At 41.1% G+C, this 24,772-nt stretch overlaps 1 protein-coding gene across 7 annotated transcripts in view; it reads left to right on the top strand.

Annotated features, from left to right (window-relative positions):
* Window positions 1-24,772, top strand: part of CDK14 (cyclin dependent kinase 14) — a 603,169-nt gene that overhangs the window by 444,749 nt on the left and 133,648 nt on the right. For all 7 annotated transcript variants that reach the window (XM_079152093.1, XM_079152094.1, XM_079152096.1 and 4 more), the window contains one exon: window positions 12,745-12,808. In XM_079152093.1, the coding sequence (XP_079008219.1) occupies window positions 12,745-12,808 (64 nt within the window). The remainder of the gene's footprint in view (window positions 1-12,744; window positions 12,809-24,772) is intronic.

Raw genomic sequence — 24,772 nt, 5'->3', positions numbered from 1 at the left:
AATACAGCAGGGGAGCAAGGCCCTGCTGACATCTCGAATTCAGCACATTAAAAGCAGTTTTGGACTTCTGACACATGAACTGTGGGAGAATGAATTTCTCTTGTTTTAAGGTAACAAGTTTGTGTTGCTACAGCAGTCACAGGAAGCTCATACATTCACAGAACATGTTTTTGAATATAATTTTTAGCATCTGACTTGAGGAGGTCAAGGTTTCATAGTGTCATTAAAAAGTTTGATAGCTTCATCATACTTAATTTTAAGTATGACATTTTTGAGGGCAAAATTATACTTACATACTTTAGTGTCTCTTTATATTCAGTACACAAAGATTACTAAGACAGCTACCTTCATAAAAAACCAGGTGACCAGCGTGGGTATGTTTACATGTCATACACGGCACATGTTGTGTCAAAATATTTAATTGGCTTCCACTTTGAAGTTGAAGAAAGGAGCGTTAGAGGATGATGCTTTCTTTCTTTATTATTTGTATGCTATCATTTCCAGAAATAATTTGGAGCTTCTTGCTCTAGAGAAGACACACAGGCTGTCCAAATACGCAGAGAGGACCAGGCATGGTGAGCTCTGATCTACAGAGCCAGTCTCTGCAGCTATCACTTGAGGCAACTCCTGATCTGAGGTGCCACACCACTGGGCTGAGCTGGTCCCCAGGGCCTCCTTCCAGATACTATTTTAACCAGTCATTTTACATAGGTCCTTAAATGAAGGTGGACCTGGTGACTTCCTCTCCTCCATTTGTGCTTTTTAGGTCAAGAAACGTCCAGTTAACTGAATCTTGCAAGTCATGCTTCATTGGGCTGTGAATCACCTGGGGCTCTTGCTGCCCTGTAGCTTCAGATCCAGAAGCTTGGGAGCCTCATGGGTGATGCTGACCCTGCTAGTCGAGGGACCAAGCTTTGGGTAACAGGGCTCTGGCACTGAGTGCTCCTGCCTCAGGTCCCTCTCCCTGGTCCTATTTTTCTGTTTGGTGGTGCTGTTCAGGCATCAGGGCTGGTTCTGCTGTCTTTTCTTGGCAGCATCGCCCCCTCCAGCCTCTGCAGCCTCCACCCTCAGGCTGCTGAGCACTTGTACATCTCATGGCTGTAGCTCCCACAGCGCACAGCTAGGGACTGACAGTCTGAGACCCTGTCACAATAACTTCACTCAGTCTGAAAAGAAAAGTCATTGAGATGAGAGTGAAATTGATGAGGGAATCAGAGTTTAGGGAGACAGGGAATAGAAACCTTAAAAGAAAAGAGAGCAAAAAGAATGAAAATTTAGTTGGAGAAAAACATTTTAAGTGAGCTGCTTCTACTTCAGAGTTTTCCAGTTAGCATAAACTAAGAATATTATCTTCCTTTTTTTTTTTTTTTTTTGGTACCAGGGATTGAACCCAGGGGCACTTCACCACTGAGCTATATTTCCAGCCCTTTTTATTTTTTTATTGTGAGACAGGGTCTTGCTAAGTTGCCGAGGCTGGCTTTGAACTTGCAATCCTCCTGCCTCAGCCACCTGAGCATCTGGAATTACAGATGTGTACCACCAGGCCCCAGTGAATTATTTTAAAGTAACTTTTTGATTCCCTTCTAATCTCTCTAACAGCCACCTGCTTCTTTTTTGTTCATTCATCAACTATGGATCTTTTATGGCCTTCCAAATCCAGACCAGAAACTGGAAGAAAAAAACAATAATAATAATGATAACTCCATAAGCCACATAAACAACAGCCTCTGAGAGATCACCACTGGGCCAGTCAGTGGTCCTAACCCAGAGTAACATTGGAATCACTGGGGAGACTTGGAAATTCCACATATTTCAGTGGCTTCTAAGGCTAATTAAAGCAGAAACTTTGGGGGTGGTTCTGTTTTTTCCTTTTTCTCTTGTTTTTTGGTGCGGGGTACCATGGATTGAACTCAAGGGCACTCAACCACTGATTCACATCCCCAGCCCTATTTTGTATTTTATTTAGAGACAGGGTCTCACTGAGTTGCTTAGCGCTTCGTCTTGACTGAGGCTAGCTTTGAACTCTCAATCATCCTGCCTCAGCCTCCTGAGCTGCTGGAATTACAGGCGCACCACCACACCTGGCTTCCTTTTTCTTTTTAAGGAGTATTTAAAAATTACTAGATAATTCCCATGTGTAGCCAACACCACTAAGCCAGACCTTTATTCTGGCTGGTAAATTGAACTTATTTTCAACACAATGACAGAATCTGTCCTTTACTTATTTTGATTCCTTCCTCTAATCCTTGGCTGTGTTGAAAACACTGTATAATATTTTGGAAACAGCATCTCCTTCAATCCGGCACCTTCAGCTTGAGAAACCCATATTTAAACCCCTTTCTGAAGCCCCAGCCACTTTTCACTTTCTCAGTCCAGGGGCTCCCTCTGCTGGCCTTTCTCAGGTAGTGCTTATTGCTGTACTATGTCACTGGGTTCTGGGGCTCTGCAAAACAACCCAGAATCCCTAGACTCATAGCACTTTAAAGCAGTTTTTCTAAGCCCACATAAAACTTTCAAGCCATTGTCAAAAATTAAGTCAGAAAACACTAATTATGTCACTTAGTTACCTGCAAAGTTATTAGCTTGAACATTACTCTGGATAGAAAATGGGGAAGGAGTCTCTGGGGTTGTGGCTCAGTGGCAGAGCACTTGCCTAGCAAGTGTGAGGCACTGGGTTTGATTCTCAGCACCGCATAAAATGAATAAATAAATTAAATAAAGGTATTGTGTCCATTTACAACTAAAAATATTTCATAAAAAAGAAAACAGGGAAGGAAAGCTTTCATGTGTTCTTTCTCTACCTTCCCTCATCTAATTCATTTATTTTCCTTATCAACTCACTTCTCCTTGCCTGTACCATAAATTGGAATTGAAGTCAAATTAAAACAAAAGTAAACCTATGTGCATGACCTCATCATATCACCCAAACTGTATGCTGTAGTATTACATCAGAATTATTATCAGAATTATTCTTCAGTGCACACGACCATTGTGTCTCTGGAGGTAGAATTGAATCTTCATTCTAAAATGCAGACTCTGGTACAGCCCAACCCATGACTCGGCTTAAACTTCACAAGCACATTCATTCCATTTTATACAGCCTTTGTCATTAGAATGCCTTTCTTCCTTGTATACTAATATCTTACCCCCTTGGTCCTTGTTTTCCTGTGACTCAGCACAGCATTAAGTCTGTCTCTAGTTGACAGTGCAGTAATTCATCTATTTGAAGTGATATCCTAAGGCATTTTTTCTCAACAAATATAAACATTTCCAGTCAGCCTCATGGCCCACCACCCACTGGCCTTTCTGGGTATCTTCCACAGAACACTGCCCTATTAATTCTTGTCTCTCTTCACATGCAGCACTGGTACTGGCACAGCAATGCACATGTGCTCTGACTAGTAAATTGTTATGACTTAATGATTAAATCTGTATTCCTTATTTACTGCTTTGTAACAATATTACCAAAATTTTAGCAAGTTCATGCACATTTATCATCTTGCAGTTTCCATGGATCAGGAATCTCCAGGAATGACCTAACTAGTTTCTCTGTGTCGTGCTCTTACAACCAATGCTACAATCAAGGAATCAGCTGCAATCTTATGTGAGGGCTCCTAGAGAAGGGATACGCCTTCCAAACTCATGTAGTTGTGGGAAGCACTCAACTTCTTGCAGGCTGCTGGGGGACTCAGGTTCTTGCTGTCTATTGCCTGAGGTCAGCTTCAGCAGCTTGCCTTGAAGTCTTCCCAACATAGCTGTCTGCTTCCACAAAATCAGCAAGGGGGGAATCTTTTAGCACAATGGGAATTAACATTTCACACAATATAATCACACCAATGACATTTCCTCATCTTCCTTATATTCTATTGGTTAGAAGCATGTCAGTGGTCCTGGCCACACTGCATTTAATCCCCGGAAACCCTACCAAAGTCTTCTCAGGGACGGGAAGTGGTATCAATAAACTGTAGTAGCTTATTTTGTCAGTACATGGCTAAAATCAACCTACCCTGAAGCAGAGGGTGCACTCTGGCTGCTCTTCTCTGAATTCAGAACATGAACATGTTTTGTCTGATCCCTTTCCTTTGGATTTTGTTTTAAATTTGGATTAGATAATTTCTCATAGAAACGTGAATTTGACCACTGGATTAGGGTAATTTCACAGGACATCCAGGACTCTGCCAGTTCCTTGAGTAAAATGAAAGCCAGGGTCATGCTGGACCTGCATTCCACGTGTCAGCCATAGGCAGGAGCTGAGCAGTTGCTATCTGGGGACAGGACTGCACCCAGCTCTCCCAGTTGCATTCCTCTGGCCCTACAGCCAGCCCCTTCCCTTAGTCACCTGCCTTTCTGGCTCCTAGAAAATTTTGAATTTACGTCCCTGTACTTTTCTAGGAAAATAGAGTTGCAGTAGGAGAGAACGCATAGATCTTTACGTTAAAGAGACCTAGCCTCTACTTTTAAAAAGGTTGGTTGAAGTCAGCTGACCCCTGCAGTTACCTGTCATGTATGAGAATCCTTCAGTTCCATTCAACAAATATTAAGTGCCTACCTTATGCCACATACTTAGGGAAAGGGAATATAAAGAAAGCAAATAAAAATAAGATTTAAAAAAATCCCACTGAGTTCAGTGGAAAAATGGGTAAAGTTTCAACTGTGACAGTTATTACCAAGAAGTCCCCATCCTGCAGGGACTCTGTTCTAGTATGCAGGGTCATAGTAGGGACGTGGCCTGCAAAAGTGATGTTTCAACTCAGAACTGAAAAAATAATTAGCAGCTAATTAGGTGAAGAGGGCACAGGTGTCCAGGCTTAGAACTGCACATGTAAAGGCTGCATGTGGTGGGACAGCATGACAGATAGAGGCACTGAAGGACCAGAGTGGGCAGAGAATGAGGAGAAAAGGAAGGGGCACTTAACCTAGCTGGGGAAGACAGGTTGGCAGGCCCAATCAGGCAGCACCTTGAGGGGCAGATGTAGGAGATGCGATTTATCCCAGAACTGTGAAAAGCCACTGATTTGATTCATGGAGTAGCACTTGATCAGATTGATTTTGCAAAGACCACTCAGGATATGTGTATGTGACTTGAAAGAGGACAAGAAGGGAGGCAAGCAGACTTGGGAGAGCACAGGGTTTAGGAGATGGTGATGGCACGGTCACAGCAGGGAGGAAGGAGGAAGGCGGCAGGATTCAAGACCACACAGGGAGATGAAAATCAGAACAGTGGTAATGGAAATAACAGAGTGTAGTTGGAGGGTGGAGGCATCTATAAAAATATCAAGCCCAAAGAAATCATTCAAGAATGTTTTGGGAAATCCCATTCTGTCTTCACTCTGGTCTATCATCCTGACTGGCGCTGAGGTAGTCATGGGATGCCCCCTGTACTTCATCATTAAATCTGAGGCTGAATCCAACAGGTCCTGTTCCTTCTTGGCATTAAAGCAAATCAGGCCAGAATAGTACAAGTCAGCCAGTACCCTCCTCATGTCTGCTTGGTGGTCCTCAGTGTGCCAGCCTCCTCTCTCTCCCTCCAAGACTGTGCATCCCTGGACTGGCTTTCTTATTTCACATATGAGTTTCTTGCTGTAGCATCATACTTTTCATGACTTAATATTTTTCTTTCCATCAACTCATTTCAAGTAATACCATTTATTTGTTCATATCACTACAGAGAGTAGAAAACTTTATGAACTGGCATAAATACAAAGTAAAGTAAAAATAAAATCAGTGAAAATCAGTAAGTTTATTAAATTCGATCTTCTCACCCACCCAGAATTCTCAGCCTGAGGCCTGCTTTCCTTTGGAGGGATGTGAGCAAGCACCACGCTGAGATTTTTCTTCTTGATGTTCTCAAAAGAATTGAAAGAGAATCAAAAAGGGAACAACTTTCTCATTATGAGAGTAAACATCATGTAATGCTCTGTTCATATCCTGAAATAATTCCCGTGTAGGAGTACACATTCCACTCTAGGGAAAGCTGCTTTGGGCCGGTGGTTCTAACACTGGAGTCAGAATCAGCTGCTCTTTTGTACAAAGAGCAGATTTAACAGTTCTGGGCTAGAACCTAGCCAAAGGTATTTTTAAGATAATAATTCTCAGTGGAAACAGAATATGGGGCCATTTTGGTAATTGAGATTATTCTTGGTTTTCAAACTGATCAAAGGTGCCGTGGACCTTTAGTGGCAATAGCCATGATGCTACTAGACTTAGGGTACTGTTTGGATCTGTCCTGCCCAATGAAGAAATCAATGTCTCACCTGAGTCTCCTGCTAGTAAAACCCTTGTTGTAGTTACCCAGTTCTAGAATCACCTAGCACCTTGTTTGAAATGTAAATACAATAACAAAATAAACACCGTACATATAGATACAGATGAACTTAGAAGTATAAAACATGATTGCTCAGTTTTAAGATACTCATTTTTAATATAAATGAGTCATAGACACCAGCTGATCCATAACTTCAGAAAATCTTGTCACTAACAGAGATGCTGCTATGACATTTGAGTCTCCAATGCAACATAGTTGAATTTGTCATCTTTTGTAGTTGTGGCCTAAAATAAGGAGCCTGACGTGCAGGTACAAGTGTCCCCCTATTTCCTTTTACCCTCTGGTGCCAGCCCATTGGAGCTTTTTCCTATTACAGTGCACATTTTTTCCATGAACTTCTTTTAGGTCCTCTTCATGTGATGGGCTATAATATCACATTGATTTTTTTTTTTTTCATGCTCTCTGAGTTCCATTTCTGGGGAGTGAAAAAGCCTTGCATAAGATGTTTTGTAAAAAGGAGGCACCTGACAGAGGGAGCCAGCACCACTCCTTCAGCTGTACCAAGGTGCTTCTGGTGTATACCTCATGACCCCCAGGTGAGAGCACCTGCCCCACCCCACCATGGCCTCGCTATGATCTCAGCTGCTAGTGCTTCTCCTCCATGCCAGTCTCCAAGGGTTCCATGAAGCACAAGTCTGACCTTGTCACTCCTGCCCTTTATCTTTGCTTATCATCCACATCTTGTGGACCTGGAACTGCCCCCTGCCACCACTTCACTCCCAGTTGGCACAACCTGGAGGGGAGGGATCTGGATCTTGAGAAAGTCCAGATTTAAAGGGAAAAAAAAAAAAAAGGAATACTTAGACCCTTTCAGTATACCTATGGTAGTGAAAAACAAAAGATTAAAATTAAAAAAAAAAAAAAAAAAAAGCCACCAAAAATGAGCCACAACCATGAGTTCCCAGAAGGGGGCGCCCAGAACAGAACTGAATTGCCTGGTTGGACTCCCCTGGGCCAGAGTCCTTTCACACATCCTCTCTTCTGCCTGGAGTCCCCACCGGCTCATTTGCTGAACAAACCCATCTACGTGGCTCAGTTTCAAGGCTGCCTTCTCTGTGAGCCGCCCTTGGCCTGTGCTGCTCTCCTTGTGCTCCTCTTGAGCACCCATGCATCTGACCCTTGTTTCTCTCTTGACTCTCCAGACTCAGCAGCTGCAAAGAGGTGCTTACTTTTTATAACACTTGTCTTCTGACCCTAGGAAAAGGTTGGGCATCTCTTTGGCTCTCAGTAGTCTCTGTTTATCACATGGGTGGGAAGACAGAATAAATGTATGAAGAAGTAACGTGTATGGTACAACATTTTCAATGCACAGCCATATATCCAGTGAACAGTGAGGGGCCCTTCCATCCCGATTCCATCACCCATTCCTCCTCCCAGAGACGACTACTGCTTCTTGCTCTTGTAGAGATATCCAGTGCCTGATCACAAAGTAATCTTGAGAAATGCACGATGAGTATTTGATTCAAACATGTCATTGGCATTTCCAAGGACTTCCGTGCTGAACTTGGCTGTCTTGGGCATCTCCTTCTGTCCTAGGCCTCCTTTGTCTTCCCGCCTCTTTCCCCTTTCTCTTAACTTACTCCATCCTTTCACCCTCTGCCTTTTCTACAGAGTGTCCTCCTCTTAAAGCTTTATTCTCATCACCACCTCCAGGGCCACTGGATCTCCTAACCTTTCTACCTTGCCTTCCGCTTGTCCTAATCCATAGCTCCAGATGCCTCTTTGGTATCTCCACTCACCATTATTCTGGGTGGAGAGTTCATGGTCAGGTAGAGTTAGAAAGTCAGCTTTCTCTCTGGCTCCTCCATGAGCTTTACGGGTATTCCAGGATGGGGTGTGCAACATCCCAGCAAGTTCTGCTGAGCCACTGCACAAGTGTCTGTAGGTCTTCTCACTGAGGACCCAGAATAATTTAGAATGTAAAGGTGTACCGCTATAAAGAAGTCATCATTTGAGAGGTATTCCATGCCTGGGCTTTTACAGTTTGGGTTTAAAAATGTCATTTATTCAGTTCTTGTCCATTCACTTAGAGTTCACAGGAAAACCATCTTAAAACCAGCAGTGCTGCTATAGTTATGCTCATAAAATCCAGAACCCAGCACTTTCTATACCACTTTATTAGTACACACTTGCATGAGCAAGTTTGCATTCCATAGGCCAGAATGCCCCTGTGCTAGACTCTGTTAGTCTTCTCTGTCCCCTGGAGCCAGGAAGAATTGCTGACAGTCTTGGTTCTACCTAAGCCACATGTGTTCTTGAGGGGAAGCCTAAGAGCTCATCTTAGCAGCCCTGCATCCTGTGCAACTGCAAAGACTAGACAAATGTGAGAACTAGTTTTGAAGAACAAGTATGTATTTCAGGCAAACACTAGTTCTTGAACGCAGAACTCCAGAAGTTTTGTTTCTTTCTTTGTTTGTAAAGCAGAAGCCTCATTTCCTCAGCATCTTCCTTTGCCCAGCATGGAGGCTGATGTGAGGTCAGGATCTATGCCACACCTGTAAGGGCATATCAAAGAAGAGCAAGTCTGTGGTCATTAAGTCATGTTATTAGGGTGAGGAGTGTAGTCTTCCACCAATAAGGTGTGTTCATCCAGTTTTTCTTAACATCCTTCTGAAAGCTGTGTGCATGTTAACGGGAAAGTGAGACCATTTCATAGCTGGTATTCAACATTGGCTTTTTATAACCATATATACTGAAGAGTTCCAAATATTTCTTTCTTTCTGAAATTGCTCCCCAAGAGCCATATGGATATTTCCAAATGCCGTTTACACCCTCTGTCTAGACCTGCTGGCATTTCTCACATTTAACAGGCCTCCATCCCTGCATCTGCTCTAGCCCCTGAATTGATTTCAGCTAATAATTTCTTGTTTAAATTAGAATTGACTTTGAAATAATTAGATATGCTTTACTTTATGACTCATTCTGCACATGCACTCACAACTTGAACAGAAGTTTAAAAAACATATGTATCTTTTTCTGACATCCTCTGATATCTTGTCTGTCCTTATTCCTTTATTGGTTTATCTCTTCATTTGGCTAAAAGGTATTGTGTTCCTCATGGGACTTGGGCTCTGCCTTGAGTTGCTCCTGTCAACTCTCAAGATGAATTTGACAGTCTTCAATGACTTCCTGTTTGATAAAACCTGAAACAGAGATAAAGTGCAGCCTCTTTGAGCTCAGTATTTGACCTCAGGCGATAACCCAGCCTGCAGTCCAGTCACAGCCTGCTCTTTCATGCTCTTACCCAAACACACCACTCATTCATTCAGTCATTCATTCACTCAGCCACCCAACATATACTAAGTGTGTATCCTTGTGCCAGGCATGTGGTGGGCACTCAGTATCCAGAGATGAATATCGTGGTCTCTACTCTGAGATTGGCAGTAGAGATGAATGGTCTAACAATACCATGCAAAGACTAGGTCCTCTAAATGGAAGTCTGCACAAAGCACTCTGGGATCACAAAAAGCAAGTTGTGATATGGACCAGAGAACACAGAAATTCTCTCAGGAGTTCAAATGGCCAAGTCAGAGGCAGGGCATTTGGGAAGAGGAAATCACTAGGAGAAGGGATCGGACAGGGGCAGCCTGATAATTTGGGCAACTGAAAGTATTTCAGTTCTAACCAGGATAATGTGCTTTCCCTGCTGCCCCTTTGGTACTTGGTAACTCGGTGTTCACTCTCTTACTAAACTGCCTGCTCCCAGAGAGACTTAAGCACAGCCTCCTTTAGGCTCCCACTTCACTGTCACACAGCTCCAAGAGACCTCTTGTTCTACGGGAAGCAGCTCATCATGTCCCTGTCCCTGATCATCTGCGGCGCTCTACCAGGATCACCTCAAGAAGGGGCCTAAGTCTCAGCCTCATATCTTCTGTGAGGAACAGGGAGGTGCACAGTCATTATGCACAGATTTAAGGTGAAGCTGCCTAAATGAATATGTAGAAGACTTCTCAGCATATCATAGCATATCCTTTTAAGACTACCAGGGACCTCAGATGTCATAAACCCACCTGTTTACAGATGTCATGACCATGTTTTTAATATTGATGGCACAAATGCAATTTTCTTTCTTACTGTTTTGCAAAAGATTATTTTTTACTTTTGGATAATACTCTTTTCCAACTTGAAAGTGTCCTAATAGTGGAATTTATTAGTCAGTTAATTCAAATGAAAATCTGGTACCCGAGACAACACCACTTTCCCTAGTGCTTTGGTAAACCATCATTGCTAATCATTCTTTTAATCCAAACTGCCCTTTCCAAAAAGGCTTTTACAGAAAGCAAAATTAATTTTTAATTCTTCTTCTTTTCCTTTGCCAACTTTCTGCCCACTTTGCATTTCCTGTGTAAATGCTCCAGAATTGTTGGCAGGAGAAACAATTGGGTCTGGAATCTCAATAGCCCAATCTGTAATTGAAAAAAATATGGGTATTTCTCTTTCTTGCTCATTTTTATGAGACAGCCATAATAATTGATAACCATTTTGACAGAACACTGGTTGTGGATGAGGATGACGCCTAGGGAAAAGTTTTGCTAACACAAACACTGCAGAAACAGGGCAGCCAGGTAGCAGTCATACTTCATTATGAACCAGGGAGCACTTTCATGAGCTGGCTGGACTTTTCATTGTTTATAAAATTTCAGAAGGTCTAGTTCATGAGATGGATTGGCTGCATTTGAGTCACAAATTTAGCTGAAAATTTCCTCCCCTTAGTAAAGTTTCGAGCTGATGAACCCCTTTGCCCTTCATACAGTACTCTACCTAAGAACAAAGGGAAGGCTCCAGATAAGCTGCAAGCCCTGTCTGCAAGCTTGATTGTCTCCTTCTCTCTAAAAGGTGGTTGGAGTTATTGAAAAGAAAGAGGAAACTGCCTTTTACAGAAACACTGTTATCACAATTGTTTATGTGGCAGACAGTGCCTTTGTCTCTTTTCCTGTCTTACAAACTCTTCCTTCCCCCACTTTACCCCTCCCCACCCTGCCCATCAATTATGTGACTTCGTTTGTGTAAATCTCCCTATTAATGTTAGCATTAATTAGTGCTTACAAAATTAACCAATTTTTATTTCAAAGAATTGTGTTATCACACATGCAATTTGGTGTTTCAGTGAAGAACATAAATACATGAATGTGCCCTTGACTTATGCTCACTGTGTGTGCCACCCTTTGACATCACAGCCCACCCCTCTCCACCAATGCACAAATAATCAGAGCTCTGTGTTGCCTGATTGCCTAGTAATGACTGCTAACCCTGAGCAATAAAGAGAATACGCCTCATTTGCTACTCTTCCTCCTCCTCTTTTGCCATTCTCCAGCTTTATCTCTTGCCCTTTCCAGTGTTTGTCCATTGGAGCTTGAACAACAGCATCCAGCACTGACTCTTAAGTGGTGAGCCACTGTGGGGAAAGTGGGCATTCTGCCTTCTCCCACAAGGCCACTGCTTCCCTGACCTGACCCAATTTTCTGCAGATGCTTTGAATAATATCTAATACTTACAGAGAGCCCACTGCATGCTTGATAGTGTTCGCCACACAGATGAGGTGGGTGCTGTTATCACCCCCATCCCAGTTTCCATATGAGGAAATTGAAGCTCAGTGAGATTCTTTCTTGCCCAGATTACATGGTTAGACGTAGGGGAGCAAGGATTTGAGCCCACGGTGTCTGTCTTCAGGATCTGTGCTCCTAACCCTTAAACTCCACTGTTCTCAATCAGCGGTTCGCCATGATCATGGAGTGTAAGAGCAATGGAGAGTGGCATTGAAGATTCAGGTGGAGTGCACCCAGTCATCGTGAACTGGAATTGTTCTTGAATTCCCTCTGCCAGGTTCAACCTTGTGGTGATAGGAATGTACAGGGGGAAGGAAAGTGGAAGTTGGGATAGAACAAGGAGAAAGTATACGAAGAATAGCATTTTTGCAAGAGAAAACCATAAATCATATAGTTTTAACTTTTTAACTGTAATGGGAGAATTTGAGCCCTCTGAGCTGTCACTCTTGCATCTTTGAAATGTTATGATGTTTGAATGAAAATGAAGAAATGATAGAGTTCTTAAAACTGATCAATGTTGAGACATGATTCTGGAGTGAAGGGGAAAAGCTCAGGAAAGAATCATGAGGGCCACAGACATACTTTATGCAGGTCCATGTAGATGACATCTTATCATTGGATTCCTTTGTGTACTTACGTTTGGGCTTGATAAAATATAATGAATTTACTTGTCACATTCAACTGCATTTGTCAGAACACAGAGATTCATCTTGTGTGGCTCTTTAGCTGGGTTTGTTTTTTCTGAAATAAAATTCCTGGCACATGATAATGGAAAAAACATCCAGTTTCATAATATACAGTGTACTGTTTTCTACACTTGAGAATTTTGAGTGCTTTGGAAATAATAAGTCTGTTTCCCTAATTTCCTGCTAGGTTCTTGGAACACCAAATGAGGACACATGGCCTGGAGTTCATTCTTTACCACATTTTAAGCCAGGTACGTTTTATTAATTACAAATACTAAGTGCTTCCTATGTGCGAAGGGTGAATATATAAATTGTTCACTCTCAAGTAATATACTGCTTTGAAAATTTCTGGTTACTTTTGTCTGTATTTTCTGCATTATTGAAGTTTCCTTTTGATTTCATAAGTATTTGTAAAAATAGGGACAAATATGAGAGATTTTCACCATGTGAACTTTGGGTTGACTGAATGGTCTTGCAGTGATCATTCTTTTCATTGTAAATTAGACCAGTATCCATGTCTATAAAAACAAAATTCAAATTGGAGTTCTACAACTCATCTGTGTCACTTCTTTTAATAACGCCAGGAAAAGTATTAAGTCATAAAAAGGAAACATCACAATTTGATTTAACAAAACTAATAATATATGGTCAATCGATTGTAGTTTAAATACATAAAATGTTCTGAGTGCCCCATTCTTCAGCACTGGATACATTTGAATGCAAAATATTTAAATCCCTAAACTTAGAAATCTGAAAGAGCCGAACTTTAAAAGTAAGTTGTCACTTTTTCCATCACCAGTAGGTGGCAGTCATGAAACTTTCAATTTTAATAATTACAAGAAAATCTCAGTCTGCTTAATTTTAATACGAGAGATGAAAGATTTGGAACTGAAAATTTAATAAAATCAAGAAAGTGAATTATTATAGAGTGATTCTCTTATTGTCTTTTCTCAATTACAAAACATGGTTTATGAAATGCAGACCTACCATAAAATTACTAAAAAGAGATTTTATAGAAGATCTAATAGTCCATTATCCTATGAGAGAAAAAAGCTATGAATAATTTCTGTTAGGAGAGCTAAGTATATTCTTTTTCTACTCTTCCCCTCTTTTGGGGACGATCAGGAATAAATTATCAATTCTAAAGAACGACTGAGATGGGAAACTATTTTTATTCTTAATATTTTTCTTCTGAAAGTGTACAGTGTGCTGAGGATTCTTTTATCTTCTTCAGCAGCCCCAAAGACTCTTTGTACTTATTCTGAAACTTTTAAATGACTTCTATGTTCTGAAAGACTTTAGCAATTTAACAATTTAATATGGATTTTTTTTTTTTCGTAACCAAGCAAAGAAGCATCCTCAAACAAATCTTCTTGCTCCTGGTGGAGTCTAAGTGAAGAACACTCTTTATAAATGTTCCAATTGCAGCCTCTTAGAGAAGGTTTGCTTCCCATTAGAATTTAAAATTTAGTCCTAAGGAAATAAAATAGGAGAATTTGAGGGACTGGACTAAAGCTCAGTGGTAGAGCATTGTCCAATCCTGAGTTCAGTTCCCAGCCCTGCAAAATACAGTAAACCTAAAATTTAAAAACTTTTTAAAAGAATAAAGTTAGCTGCAGAAAGGAAAAAAATCAAGATCATCATTTGGCCTGCCAAGTATCTGGAAAAAAAACCTGGAGTACTTTGTCTGTTGTGGTGTGAATAGAAGTTAATCTCCATCAACAGCATACATGAGCATTTATTAAATATGTTCTGGAAAGTACTGTGTGATGTAGTGCAAATTAAGCTAACAGATTGTGAGTCTCATGAGATTAGGACTGTGCACAGTACATATTTGGCATCAAAAAATCGCTGTTGCTCTGAATTATACTGAATGTTTAAAACATATTATTTATGTGATTCCTTTGGTCAACATATATCAATTAGAATACACATGTTTAGGGTGATGTGTGGGCACTCACCAGACACAAAACACACACCAGTCAGCAGCAGTCCGAAGGGCACCTCACTTGGATGGCAGGAGGCATGGGTGCTGCTGAGCAGGGACCACATACCAAGCACAGCTTGAAGCAGAGTACTAAGTGCTTCCTGAGTTGCTTTGACAGGAGTCAGGTGGAAACAAGTTTACAAATAGCCCAAAGCAGCAGATCTATGAGGTCCTCCATGCAGCTGTTAGCCAGACCATCAGGAGAGTTTAGCCAGACCATCAGGAGAGTCTCGGTCTTGACGTCACCGACTTCATACGCAGGGGAAGAAAATACACATTCCTGAAAGAGACTATCGGTGCTAAGGCTTACCTTTGCCAACCCCCACCACCTCCTCATTCCCAAGAGCACCTTAAAAAGTCTGAAAGGAATACAAAATTTGAGCTATGAAAACATACTTTATTTTATAATAGATAATAAATTTAAGTGGTTTGAAAATTCGAACAATGCGAAAAGGAACATAGAGAAAAGACTTTTCCAACCCTGCCCTCCGTCTGCCCACTGTCCAGACCATCCCCCACAAAGGCCCCTCCCCCCGGGTATTTATTTCTTATGTTTCTTTCCTTTATGCAAATGTAAGAAATTACAAATATATATACCCACACATACATATTTTCCCATGTTAAGCACAATCCTGCATCTTGTTTTTCTCATTAATGCATCTTGTATGTCTTCTCATGTCACTGCATAGAAGAGGCAGACGTGGTTTCCCTCTTGTCTCTTAGAGCTGCTTGGTTTTCTGTTGTACAGATTTAACCTGTTTCCTAATTACGGACATTTGGGTGTCTCCAGTGTTTTGCTATTAGAAATTTTAATGCGGTTAATGACTTATGCATATACATATACATTGCAAGTATGTGAGTTAGGAGGAATAGGGGTTAAAAGGCCAATAGGCATAAACTTACAACTTTAAACACTTCTGCTGAAGAGGGGCACCCCTTGCCTCTGTTAGCAGAATGCTGCTTCTCCACAGTGTCTTCTCTGCCCTTTACAGTGTGTGGTCAACGCAGTTAAATGACTAAAGGCGTCTCAGCTTCATTTTAGCTTGCATGCTCTTTGTTGATGGGCTTGGTCTCTTCACATGCCTGAGGATCACTTGCATTTCCTTTCCTGTCAACTTTTTATCTTTTTCCCAGTTTACAATTGCAAGTTATGTGTCATTTTCTTATCAATTTCCAGGAGTTCCTTATATTTTAGAGAAGTTCTCCCTTTATTTTTGAAAAGCTATTACTTTTCTGAGATTTAAAAAAAAAAAAAAAAAAAAAAACACAAACTTTTCTAACTTTTAAGTGTGCTGTCCTCACTCTCTTCCTCAACCTATTTAACCAAATACATTTTGGATCAAGAAAAAAAAAATATTCCATAGTACTTATAGAATAGTGCATGTATTATTTTTTTAACTAACTTGTTTTTATGATTAATTTCCATAGAATGAGTTGAACTCACTTATTGATTCAACAATATTTATTGACTTTCACAGCTTGGGGGCTGGGAATGTTGCATTGAGCAAAACACAAAAGATCCCTATCAGGAGAGACACACGGTCAGTGAAATGCATGCTCTATTCGGTGATGGCGAGTACTGTGGAAAATCTGAGCAAGAAACATGTTCAGCAGGTGCCGGGAAAGGGCTGACTTGCAATTGTAAATAGGGTAATCAGGGAAGGTCTCTCTGGAAAGGTGACATTTGACTGAAAGATATGAGAGAGAGTGGTGAAGATGTTTAAGGGAAGAACTCTTCAGGCAGAGAACAGCAAGTGCAGACGCCCTAAAGTGGGCAGGAGACAGTTGCAAATGAAGCCACAGGCAGCAGGGGCTGGGAGCAGGTCACAGACCCCTTGAGGCTGCTCTGAGTCCTTCACCATCCACTCACTCTGAGTGTTGGAGAGCTCTGGAAGATGGTGAACAAGGAGCAGCAGTGAGGTTAGCCTGACTGTTGCGCCGAGAACTGCGGTCGAGGCAGACGCAGGAGAGTTGGGAGGCTGTGACTAGAGTCTAGGAGAGAGAAGGTGAATGCACCATGACTACAATGAAGGCCTTTCCAGCTCTCCCATTGTAGCTCAGAGGTTAGCATGTTTCCTCTTGGAAAACACAGTGAAATTGAAGAGTTGTTTGAAAAATAATTGTTAAAGTAGTAAAAGAACAATTTATTCTTTAGACTCAGCCTGTATACATCCTCTGCTTTGCTTCCATTTAGGCTAACACAAAGTTCATTAACCTCAGCTTATTCCTGGAGCAATTTGGCAACCACCAGCCACACTGCTTTATGTATATGCATGTATGCATGCCTGTGTATATGTGTTTACATGGAAGTATATATGTATGCACAATTGCATATTTATATTATACCTATATGTACATATAGACAGGTTACATGACTCTAAGGCCCAGGGTAAGTGATGCTTGGCGGTTTTTTTTTTGTTTTGTTTTGTTTTGTTTTGTTTTTTGTTACAATACATACATACGTTGACTTTTTAAAAAAGAAAACATCTTGCATACATATTTGAGGGATAGTTTGAGTTTGCAGAATGGTGGCAACCCCAGGTCAGAGCAGAACACGCACAGACACTTATTCTGTAGTTTGGTGGGATCAGCATGACTGATGGAGAATTCTGTGAGGGCTTGGGAACTTCCCCTGTCAGGAAGAACCCTGATGATGCTTGAGTGGAGAGTGTGAGTGGAGTCACAACTGCTTAAGCAAAATGGATGTTGGAGCAGAATGAAGCCCCAAAGAGCATCTGGTTTGGCTCCCTTCTTGTAAAGTTAGGAACCTGAGGTTCAGAGATGTGAAGCAACTTGCCTGAAGTTATTGGCAGAGGTGGAAGTAGATCCCAGGTCTCCCTGCATCCCAGTTCATGTACATCTCAGAATGTTGTTCTCCTTGATGCGGATCACCATTTCTTACTAATCACCTTCTAAAGAATAGTCCACTGACAATTGGTTGGTCTATTTTTAAGAATTCAGAAAAGTAGAGAGGATTTGATCTCTGTATTTGGTAAAATATGTGCACAGAACCTCAAACAACACGTTGTATAAGGTGGTTTTGTATCAACACAACATGTAGACTCCAGAAATGGTACTTTAGTCACCTTTTAAATATTTTCAACAAAAAGGGCATTCAGCAATGACTTACTGACAAGTTATTATTCAGGAGATAAAAAAGAAGACACTATAAAATTCAGAGAGGAAAAAATGCTGGCAGACTAGAAACTATTAAAAGTAATGAAATTTAGAATGAAATAGTTCAATTTTCCAAAAACAGTCATGGGAACAGCATCTCCAAAGTGATTGTATTATTTCTAAGGGAAAGTTAGTTATCCAGTGCAAGAGACTGTCTGGTAGAAGAAGCTTTGATGAAGATGGAATGTCTTACCATGAATGAAGTAAGGTGCACACAGAAGAACTTACCACTGGGGGCAGAGTGAGGAACGGCAGTATTTTACACACTGCCATTGGATGCCCAAAACTAAGCCTGCAGATGTGGTGACCTTGAAGGCAGCATTGATATATGGACTTAGTTGTACTCAGGCTTTATAATGAAGTGTAAAACTTTTTGTTATGGTTTAGATATGAGGTGTCCCCTAAAAACTCATGTGTGAGATAATGTGAGAAAGTTTAGAAGTGGAGTGATTGGGTTATGAGGGTTGTAACCTAAATCAGTGCATTAATCCCTAACAGGGATTAATTGGGTGGTAACTGTAGGCAGGTAGGTCCATGGGGGTGTGCCTTTGAGGTGTATATTTTGTCCATAGTGAGTGAAGCTCTCTGCTTGCTGGTACCCTGTCCTTAACTGCTTTCCTACTCTACACGCTTTCACCATGATGTTCTGCCTCACCTTGAACCCAAAGCAATGAAATTGGCCATCTATGGACTGAGACCTCTGAAACTGTGAGGTCCTTTTCCTCCTTTAATTGTTCTTGTTAGGTCTTCCAGTCACATCACTGAAAAAACTGACTAAAACACTTTTTAAGTTCTGCCATGGAGACCTCAAACCTAATAGATTCAGGCTTTTAATTCCAGAAGGAGGAAGTGAATGATTTCAGCAAGAGAATACCATGGTGACAGCATCTTTTCTTTTATGTCGTATCTCATTACTCACAAGATTTTTAATATATTATCTCATCTGATATTCAGAATAACTGAGTTATTATAATGTTATTATTCTAGAATCATCATCCCATTTTACCGATGAAGAACCTGGGGAGCTTAGGCTCAAGGAGCTTCTGTGGCTTGCCCGAGGCTTCGTTCGCCCTTCCAGCACAAAGCAGAGCGAAAACTTAAACCCGGGTCTTTCAGTCCTAAGCCTGCTGTTCTCACTGATGCTCCACCTCTCCTTAAGAGAGCTTCCATGCTTGCAAACTGGAGCCAGGAGAGAGAATTGTCAGGCTTTCCTCAGCTCTACCTTGTGGCTTTCTAAAAGATGTATGCCGTCATGTAGATCTCTTAGCCCACCCTTCACCTAGTAAGCATGGGCGAGTTAGTGACATGTAAGCCATTTAGACCTGTGCTTCCAATAAACTCTCAAGTCGGAAGTGCCTTCCTTGGATGTTTAGTCCCACTTTGCAGCCTCAGCACCCATGTCAGGAAATGCCACTCTTATCCTTCCTGCACCCCAGGAGGTTTGAACCCTCAGCATCTATTCACACTCTAGGCTTTTCCAGGGTCTTTCAGAAGGTGACAGAAAAGCTGTGGAAACCGCAGAAATTGTTGCAGTGGGATACTCCATAGAGGAAGACCAGAGAAGATGGCACCTTTATGTGACCTTGTTGCCCTGTACAGACCACACCTGCAGAGAGGGGGCACCTGTTTTGTGCACAGAGGTACCTTTCTTGCCCCTCCAAAAGGACTGAGTTGGCTCTCTCCAGCTCACAGACCCATAAAATAACCCATTTTTATACTTCCTTCATTATTTGTCATTTATTTATACTCTACCTATTTTCAAGAAGGTTTGAACCAGTTAACGCAATTGGTGTAAAAGTACTCCTAAACTGTTAGGGACATGTAACTACAAAATTATATTTTTATCACAAAAACATGTGTCCTGCCCAGCATGGTGGTGCATGCCTATATCGCCAGCCATTGGGGAAGCTGAGGCAGGAGGATCACAAGTTCAAGGCCAGCCTCAGGAACTTAGTGAGACCCTCAATGACTTAGCGAGACCCTGTCTCAAAATTTAAAAAAAGAGAGAAAAAAGTAAAGAAAGAGCTGCTCAGGATGCACACTCGCTCCAAGCACTGCGGGGCTGCGCATCATCTCTGTCTCTGTCTCTGGTCTAGGCAGAACTCTCCTCAGTCCTCAAGGACAGCCTGGGCAACTCAGCAACACCCTGTCTCAAAATTAAAGCGTGGAAAGGGTTGGGGATGTAGCACAGTGATAAAGCACTCCTCAGTTCTCTAAATAAATAAAAATAAAAATATGTGTTCTCTGCCTGGGGTCTTTTCTCCCACTTCTTTTTATATGTTACCTCAGAAATTTTTCATCTTTCATTTTATTAATAGCAACTATAATGATAATAGGTTAGGTCTAAGTATATAAGGAAATAACTGATAATTGCAAGAAATGGAATTAGTTTAAATAATCATTATGCAGATACCTTGTTCTTATCTCAGATTTTTAATTAATTAATTAATTTTATTTTTGCTTAAAGACCTGAGAGCCTGTTTGACACAAGATTTAGGACACTTAGAGCTCTCTCTGCCCCTCAGTCACCGCCTAAGTCAACTTTGTTGTTTCTCCTTTCACAAATAAATGCCACTCCAGTCACATAGTGAAAAGCCAACTAATTAGTACATTTGTGAGCTCTGTGAACTTTAGAGAGCAGAGGAGATAAACTGTGCAAACCTGACAGGAAGGGTAGACTGCCTTTACTTTCTAATGGTGGCAGTCATACTGGGAGGTTGCTGGGGCTGCAAACTGGAGAGCAAATCTGAAGTTGAGAGTCTGTTCATTCAGCAGTAACCGTGCATTACATCCAGTTACTAAGCACTTGCTGGATACCTGGCAGTATCTCAGGTGTGAAGATACAGTCGTGAACAAAGCAGGCAGCCAGCACCCTACTAACCTCACATGCCAGAGGGGGACCCATAATAGACAAATTGCAAGTTACAAGTGTGGCTGGAGAAGTGTGACCACAGCCAAAGCAGCGAGAGACGGTCTAGAGGGACAGATCCTCGGAAGGCCAAAGAGAGGAGTTGGGATTTTATTTAAAGTGTGAGAGGAATCACTGCAGAGTTTTAAGCAGGGGAGGAAATTGATATTTTATGTTTTCAAAAGGATATTACTGGTTTCAAAATGTCACAGACCTGTTTTAGAGCTGGAAAGAAGTTTCATCTCCAGTGCAAACTCCTCTTGATTGGACATTTCCACCTGTGCTCCTGGATTGAGAGATCCTGTATAAGCCTGTACTGGTCCAGAGGGAAACTGGTCACAACAGTGAGCAGTGATGCCACAGACACAGGAATGATTCCCTGTATGTCCGTGGCTGACATGGGTATGGCCAGTGATACAGAATAAAAACAAATATAAAGCAGCCAGAAGTCTTGTGAGTCTCTCAAAAATGCAAAAGTTATTCAGTTCCTCTGCAATAGGCAGATGACATCTACATGAACTATAGAAAGCCCTTTAATTGCAAAGCAGGGACTGTCTGTACCTGCTTTCTCTCCATCTGCTTGAAGAATTTCCCATTTATTTTCACTAGAGGGTGTCAGTAAAGATGGAGACAAGCGGAAGGTCTAGAAAATGCCAGGAAAAAAAAAAAAAAAAAAAAAGGAATAAGATTACATGCAAGGGGAAAATTTTCTGATTATAGAATTATTTTAGGATTTAAAAAAATCCTAAATCATTTCACTATTCATATTCTCTAGAATTTCTCAATTTTTAGTTTGGGAGTTATCCACACCTCATTCCACCGAAGTTGATATGGAATGTTAATCAGCAAGTAAAAACTTCTCAGTCTCTCAGCAACCCCTACCCCATGCCACAAGAGCATTAAAATCCTTGTCTACTGCCCAATGTGTGTGATTTGGTGACATAGTTGAGAAAAAAATTAACTTTTATCCTGAAAGTTGAGATCAGAATTAAGTGAAAATATGGATAATTGTCATAGTACTAAAAGAATTGCTTGCTCCTTTAAAATAGAACATTTGATCAAGTTGTCATATGCCAATGGCATTATCATAAAATAGCTGGACACTTTTAATTACTATCTATAATTTGTAACTTGATGTTTTATATTTATCATGCTCACAAGTGAGTGTCAACAAGTTGTATAACTAGAAGTCTATGCATTTTAAAAAGCTCTTCATAACTCCTCACTCTGAGCTTTTAGGCCAACTTCCAATTTTTTTTTTTTTTTTTTTTTTTTAATAATCAAGATGTCAAGAGGGAGAGGAGGGGATTGACCTAAAATGATAAAATCACCTGATCCTGTCTTCAAGTTCTTAAGCATACCTTGAGTAGGAAACTGTCTCCAGGCAGGCAGTGGGACTTCACAAGCTGCTTCACTTATACTGCTGTCCTACTTGAGCAGTGATTCTACACCACCATCAGAGGTTTGTGACTAAGTGGTTGAACAAAGGGTAGGATGAAAGATTGTCTCTCTTCAGTCCCTGGAAACATTGAAGGCATAGAGCATGTCATGGTGCTCAGGAATCTGAGAAGACACATGGTTTTCAGCATTCGAAAATTCCCAGAAACACTTAATAATGGCAGAAAATTTAAGTGTAGTTGGTTGGTGATGTTAGTTTGCATCATATATCTTGGTATTGTGTACCAAATGCATTCACAGATGCTATCTCATGAGGTTCTCCTGACGGGGCAGGTAGCCAGCCCAGATAGATGAAGCTGAAGCTCAAGGAGGAAATCCCTGTCCAATGGCACCTGGTGGGACTGGACCAGAATCTGGATGTAGCGGTCTGCTCTACCATGGTGGTTCCTGAAATGAATCACCCCAAGGTTTGGGCCACTCACCAGTAAGTGTTGGTTAATTGTTCACACCTGTGTGGTGGGCAGTCTCAGCTGGTCTTGGCCCCAAGCTGCAGGCTGGTTGGGTTCAGGTATGTCCCCCCACATCTCTCATCCTCCTCAGAGTGGCAGCTGTGGAAGAATGCTCTTCCTGTGACGAAAGGCAGGTGCAAAACCAACACTATAGGTAACCTCAAACCTCTGCTGTGCCAATACCACTTACACCTACTGTTCAGTGGGGTGCAGAAGTGTACCCCATTCATGAAGTGGGAAGGAAGGCAGGAGTGATTATTTGCTGAATGGTAATTATCTAATCTTTCCTACCAGATCTTCTGACTTCTAGGCTTGTCAGCTACTCCTGACTAAGAGAAGTGAATCAAATTCATTTTTTTGCTCTTGCTTAAAAACCCCCCTTAGAATATTATCATAGGACTCCTTCAAGACAGATTCATGACTGTGGAATAATAATTATTATGCTAATATATAGATGAAAGAAAAAACTGGGTTTCCATTATTTAAGATATAAGTTATATTTTACTCCCCAAATATTCAAGTTAGACCAATAAATTGACTACTAATAACTAGTGTTGTTGTAAGAACTGATGAAATTGTCTTTACTTATACCTGTCCTTGATGCAGCGCTATTGGAGGGCACCTTTGTAGCTAAGAGACAATGGCGTTTGCAATGGATATCATTAAGAAAGGACACACATGTATTAAACTGACGCGTGTGCCTCTGGAACCAGCTTTGTATCTTCAGTTAATAATCTCTACTGTGAAAAAGAAGGACAGTTGCACTCTCTCAGAATGCCAATCTGTGCTTCCCATGAGTGCTTTACAGTCCCAGAGTTACATCTCAGGGTAGAGGAGCATCAATATGTGTGTGGTTGTCATTCATTTAACTGTTTCTTCAAAAGGAGTAATTTGGTATAGATTAAGTTTTACTCTTGTGGAATAATATTGCTTTCTGTGTACCATTTGTCTCCAAGGTACATCTATACCTAATTGTACAAAGGCAGCTAGTTTTTCAAACACACTATTATTTGTAATGGTTATGGTGACAGTAGTAATGGCTGACAGACCTTGAGCATTTATTATCAGCTCTTGAGACACATTTCCTTATTGTACATTTACAGCACTTCTGTGACATAGGAACTGCTCTGATCTTGATCTGTGATCTGGAGAAACAGGCACCGGACACTTAAGTAATATATTTATAGTCACTAGAACTTAGAAGACACATGTCTTGCATTTCCTATGAACATAAGATGAGTTTGTTCTAGACATGAAAGGATAAGGCACTTTGACAGCAGGTGGAAAAGGGATTGGGGTGGGGAATATCTAGAATCTTTAGTTTGCATGGGTGTCTTTATTGCTGCTAAAGGAACTTCAATCTATTTGCACTGCTGCTGGCTTTGTGCACTTCCAGGTAAAACTTCAAGTCTCTTCCAGTGGAGACCCAAAGAGTCATCATGATATATTGACAGCATAAGCTAGATCCAGACAGCCTAGGTTCAAATCCATCTCTGCTGTTTATGAGCTGTGTAACGTGAACAAGTCACCCAATGTCTCTGTACCTCAGTTTCTCCCTATATAAAATAGAGATAATCATGCACCCTACCCCATAGCATTGCTATGCTATGAGTATGAAAATGAGTTCATATTTGCAAACCATGCAGGACATAGTAACGTTTTTTAAATATCAAATTGGGAGACCTGGGTATCCCAGCTCTTTGGTAATGCCACTAGCCTGTATCATGGCCGTGGGCAGCTCAGCCTGCCTAGCCTCTTGGCTTTTATGTAACATGATGCAGTTAGACTACAGGATTACTCAGGTCCTGTCTTGCCTACAGCTCCTCTAGAATGTACAGATCCCCTCGCACCCCTATTAATCTCATTCCTACTCTGGAGATTGTTTTTCTACTTTCTTTTCTGGTAGGTATGGTCATTGTTATTTGTGAATAGTACATTTTAGACTTTAACAAATTCCTAGGTGATTGTACTTTATTCTCTGGAGGAAAAGGTCTTATGGAAAAAGAAATATTCTGACTTTTAGTTTGAGAAAAGTGTGGATCGTTCGAACACCTCATCTAGGAACATGCACTTACAAACCCACATTTGTACGTATGCTATCACATTAAGAATGTTTGATGAGTATGGTAGAACTTTTGCTGCTAGAAGTTGCTCAAAGATGACTCATTTTAAAAAGCACACCATTAGGAATTGAAAGATGATTTGCTGAAGCCATGGAAGATTAGGATGCTGTCTC

Source organism: Sciurus vulgaris, assembly GCF_902686455.1.
Source record: "Sciurus vulgaris genome assembly, chromosome: 8".
NCBI classification, from domain to species: Eukaryota; Metazoa; Chordata; class Mammalia; order Rodentia; family Sciuridae; genus Sciurus; species Sciurus vulgaris.
This window is presented reverse-complemented; position numbering and strand designations above follow the sequence as displayed.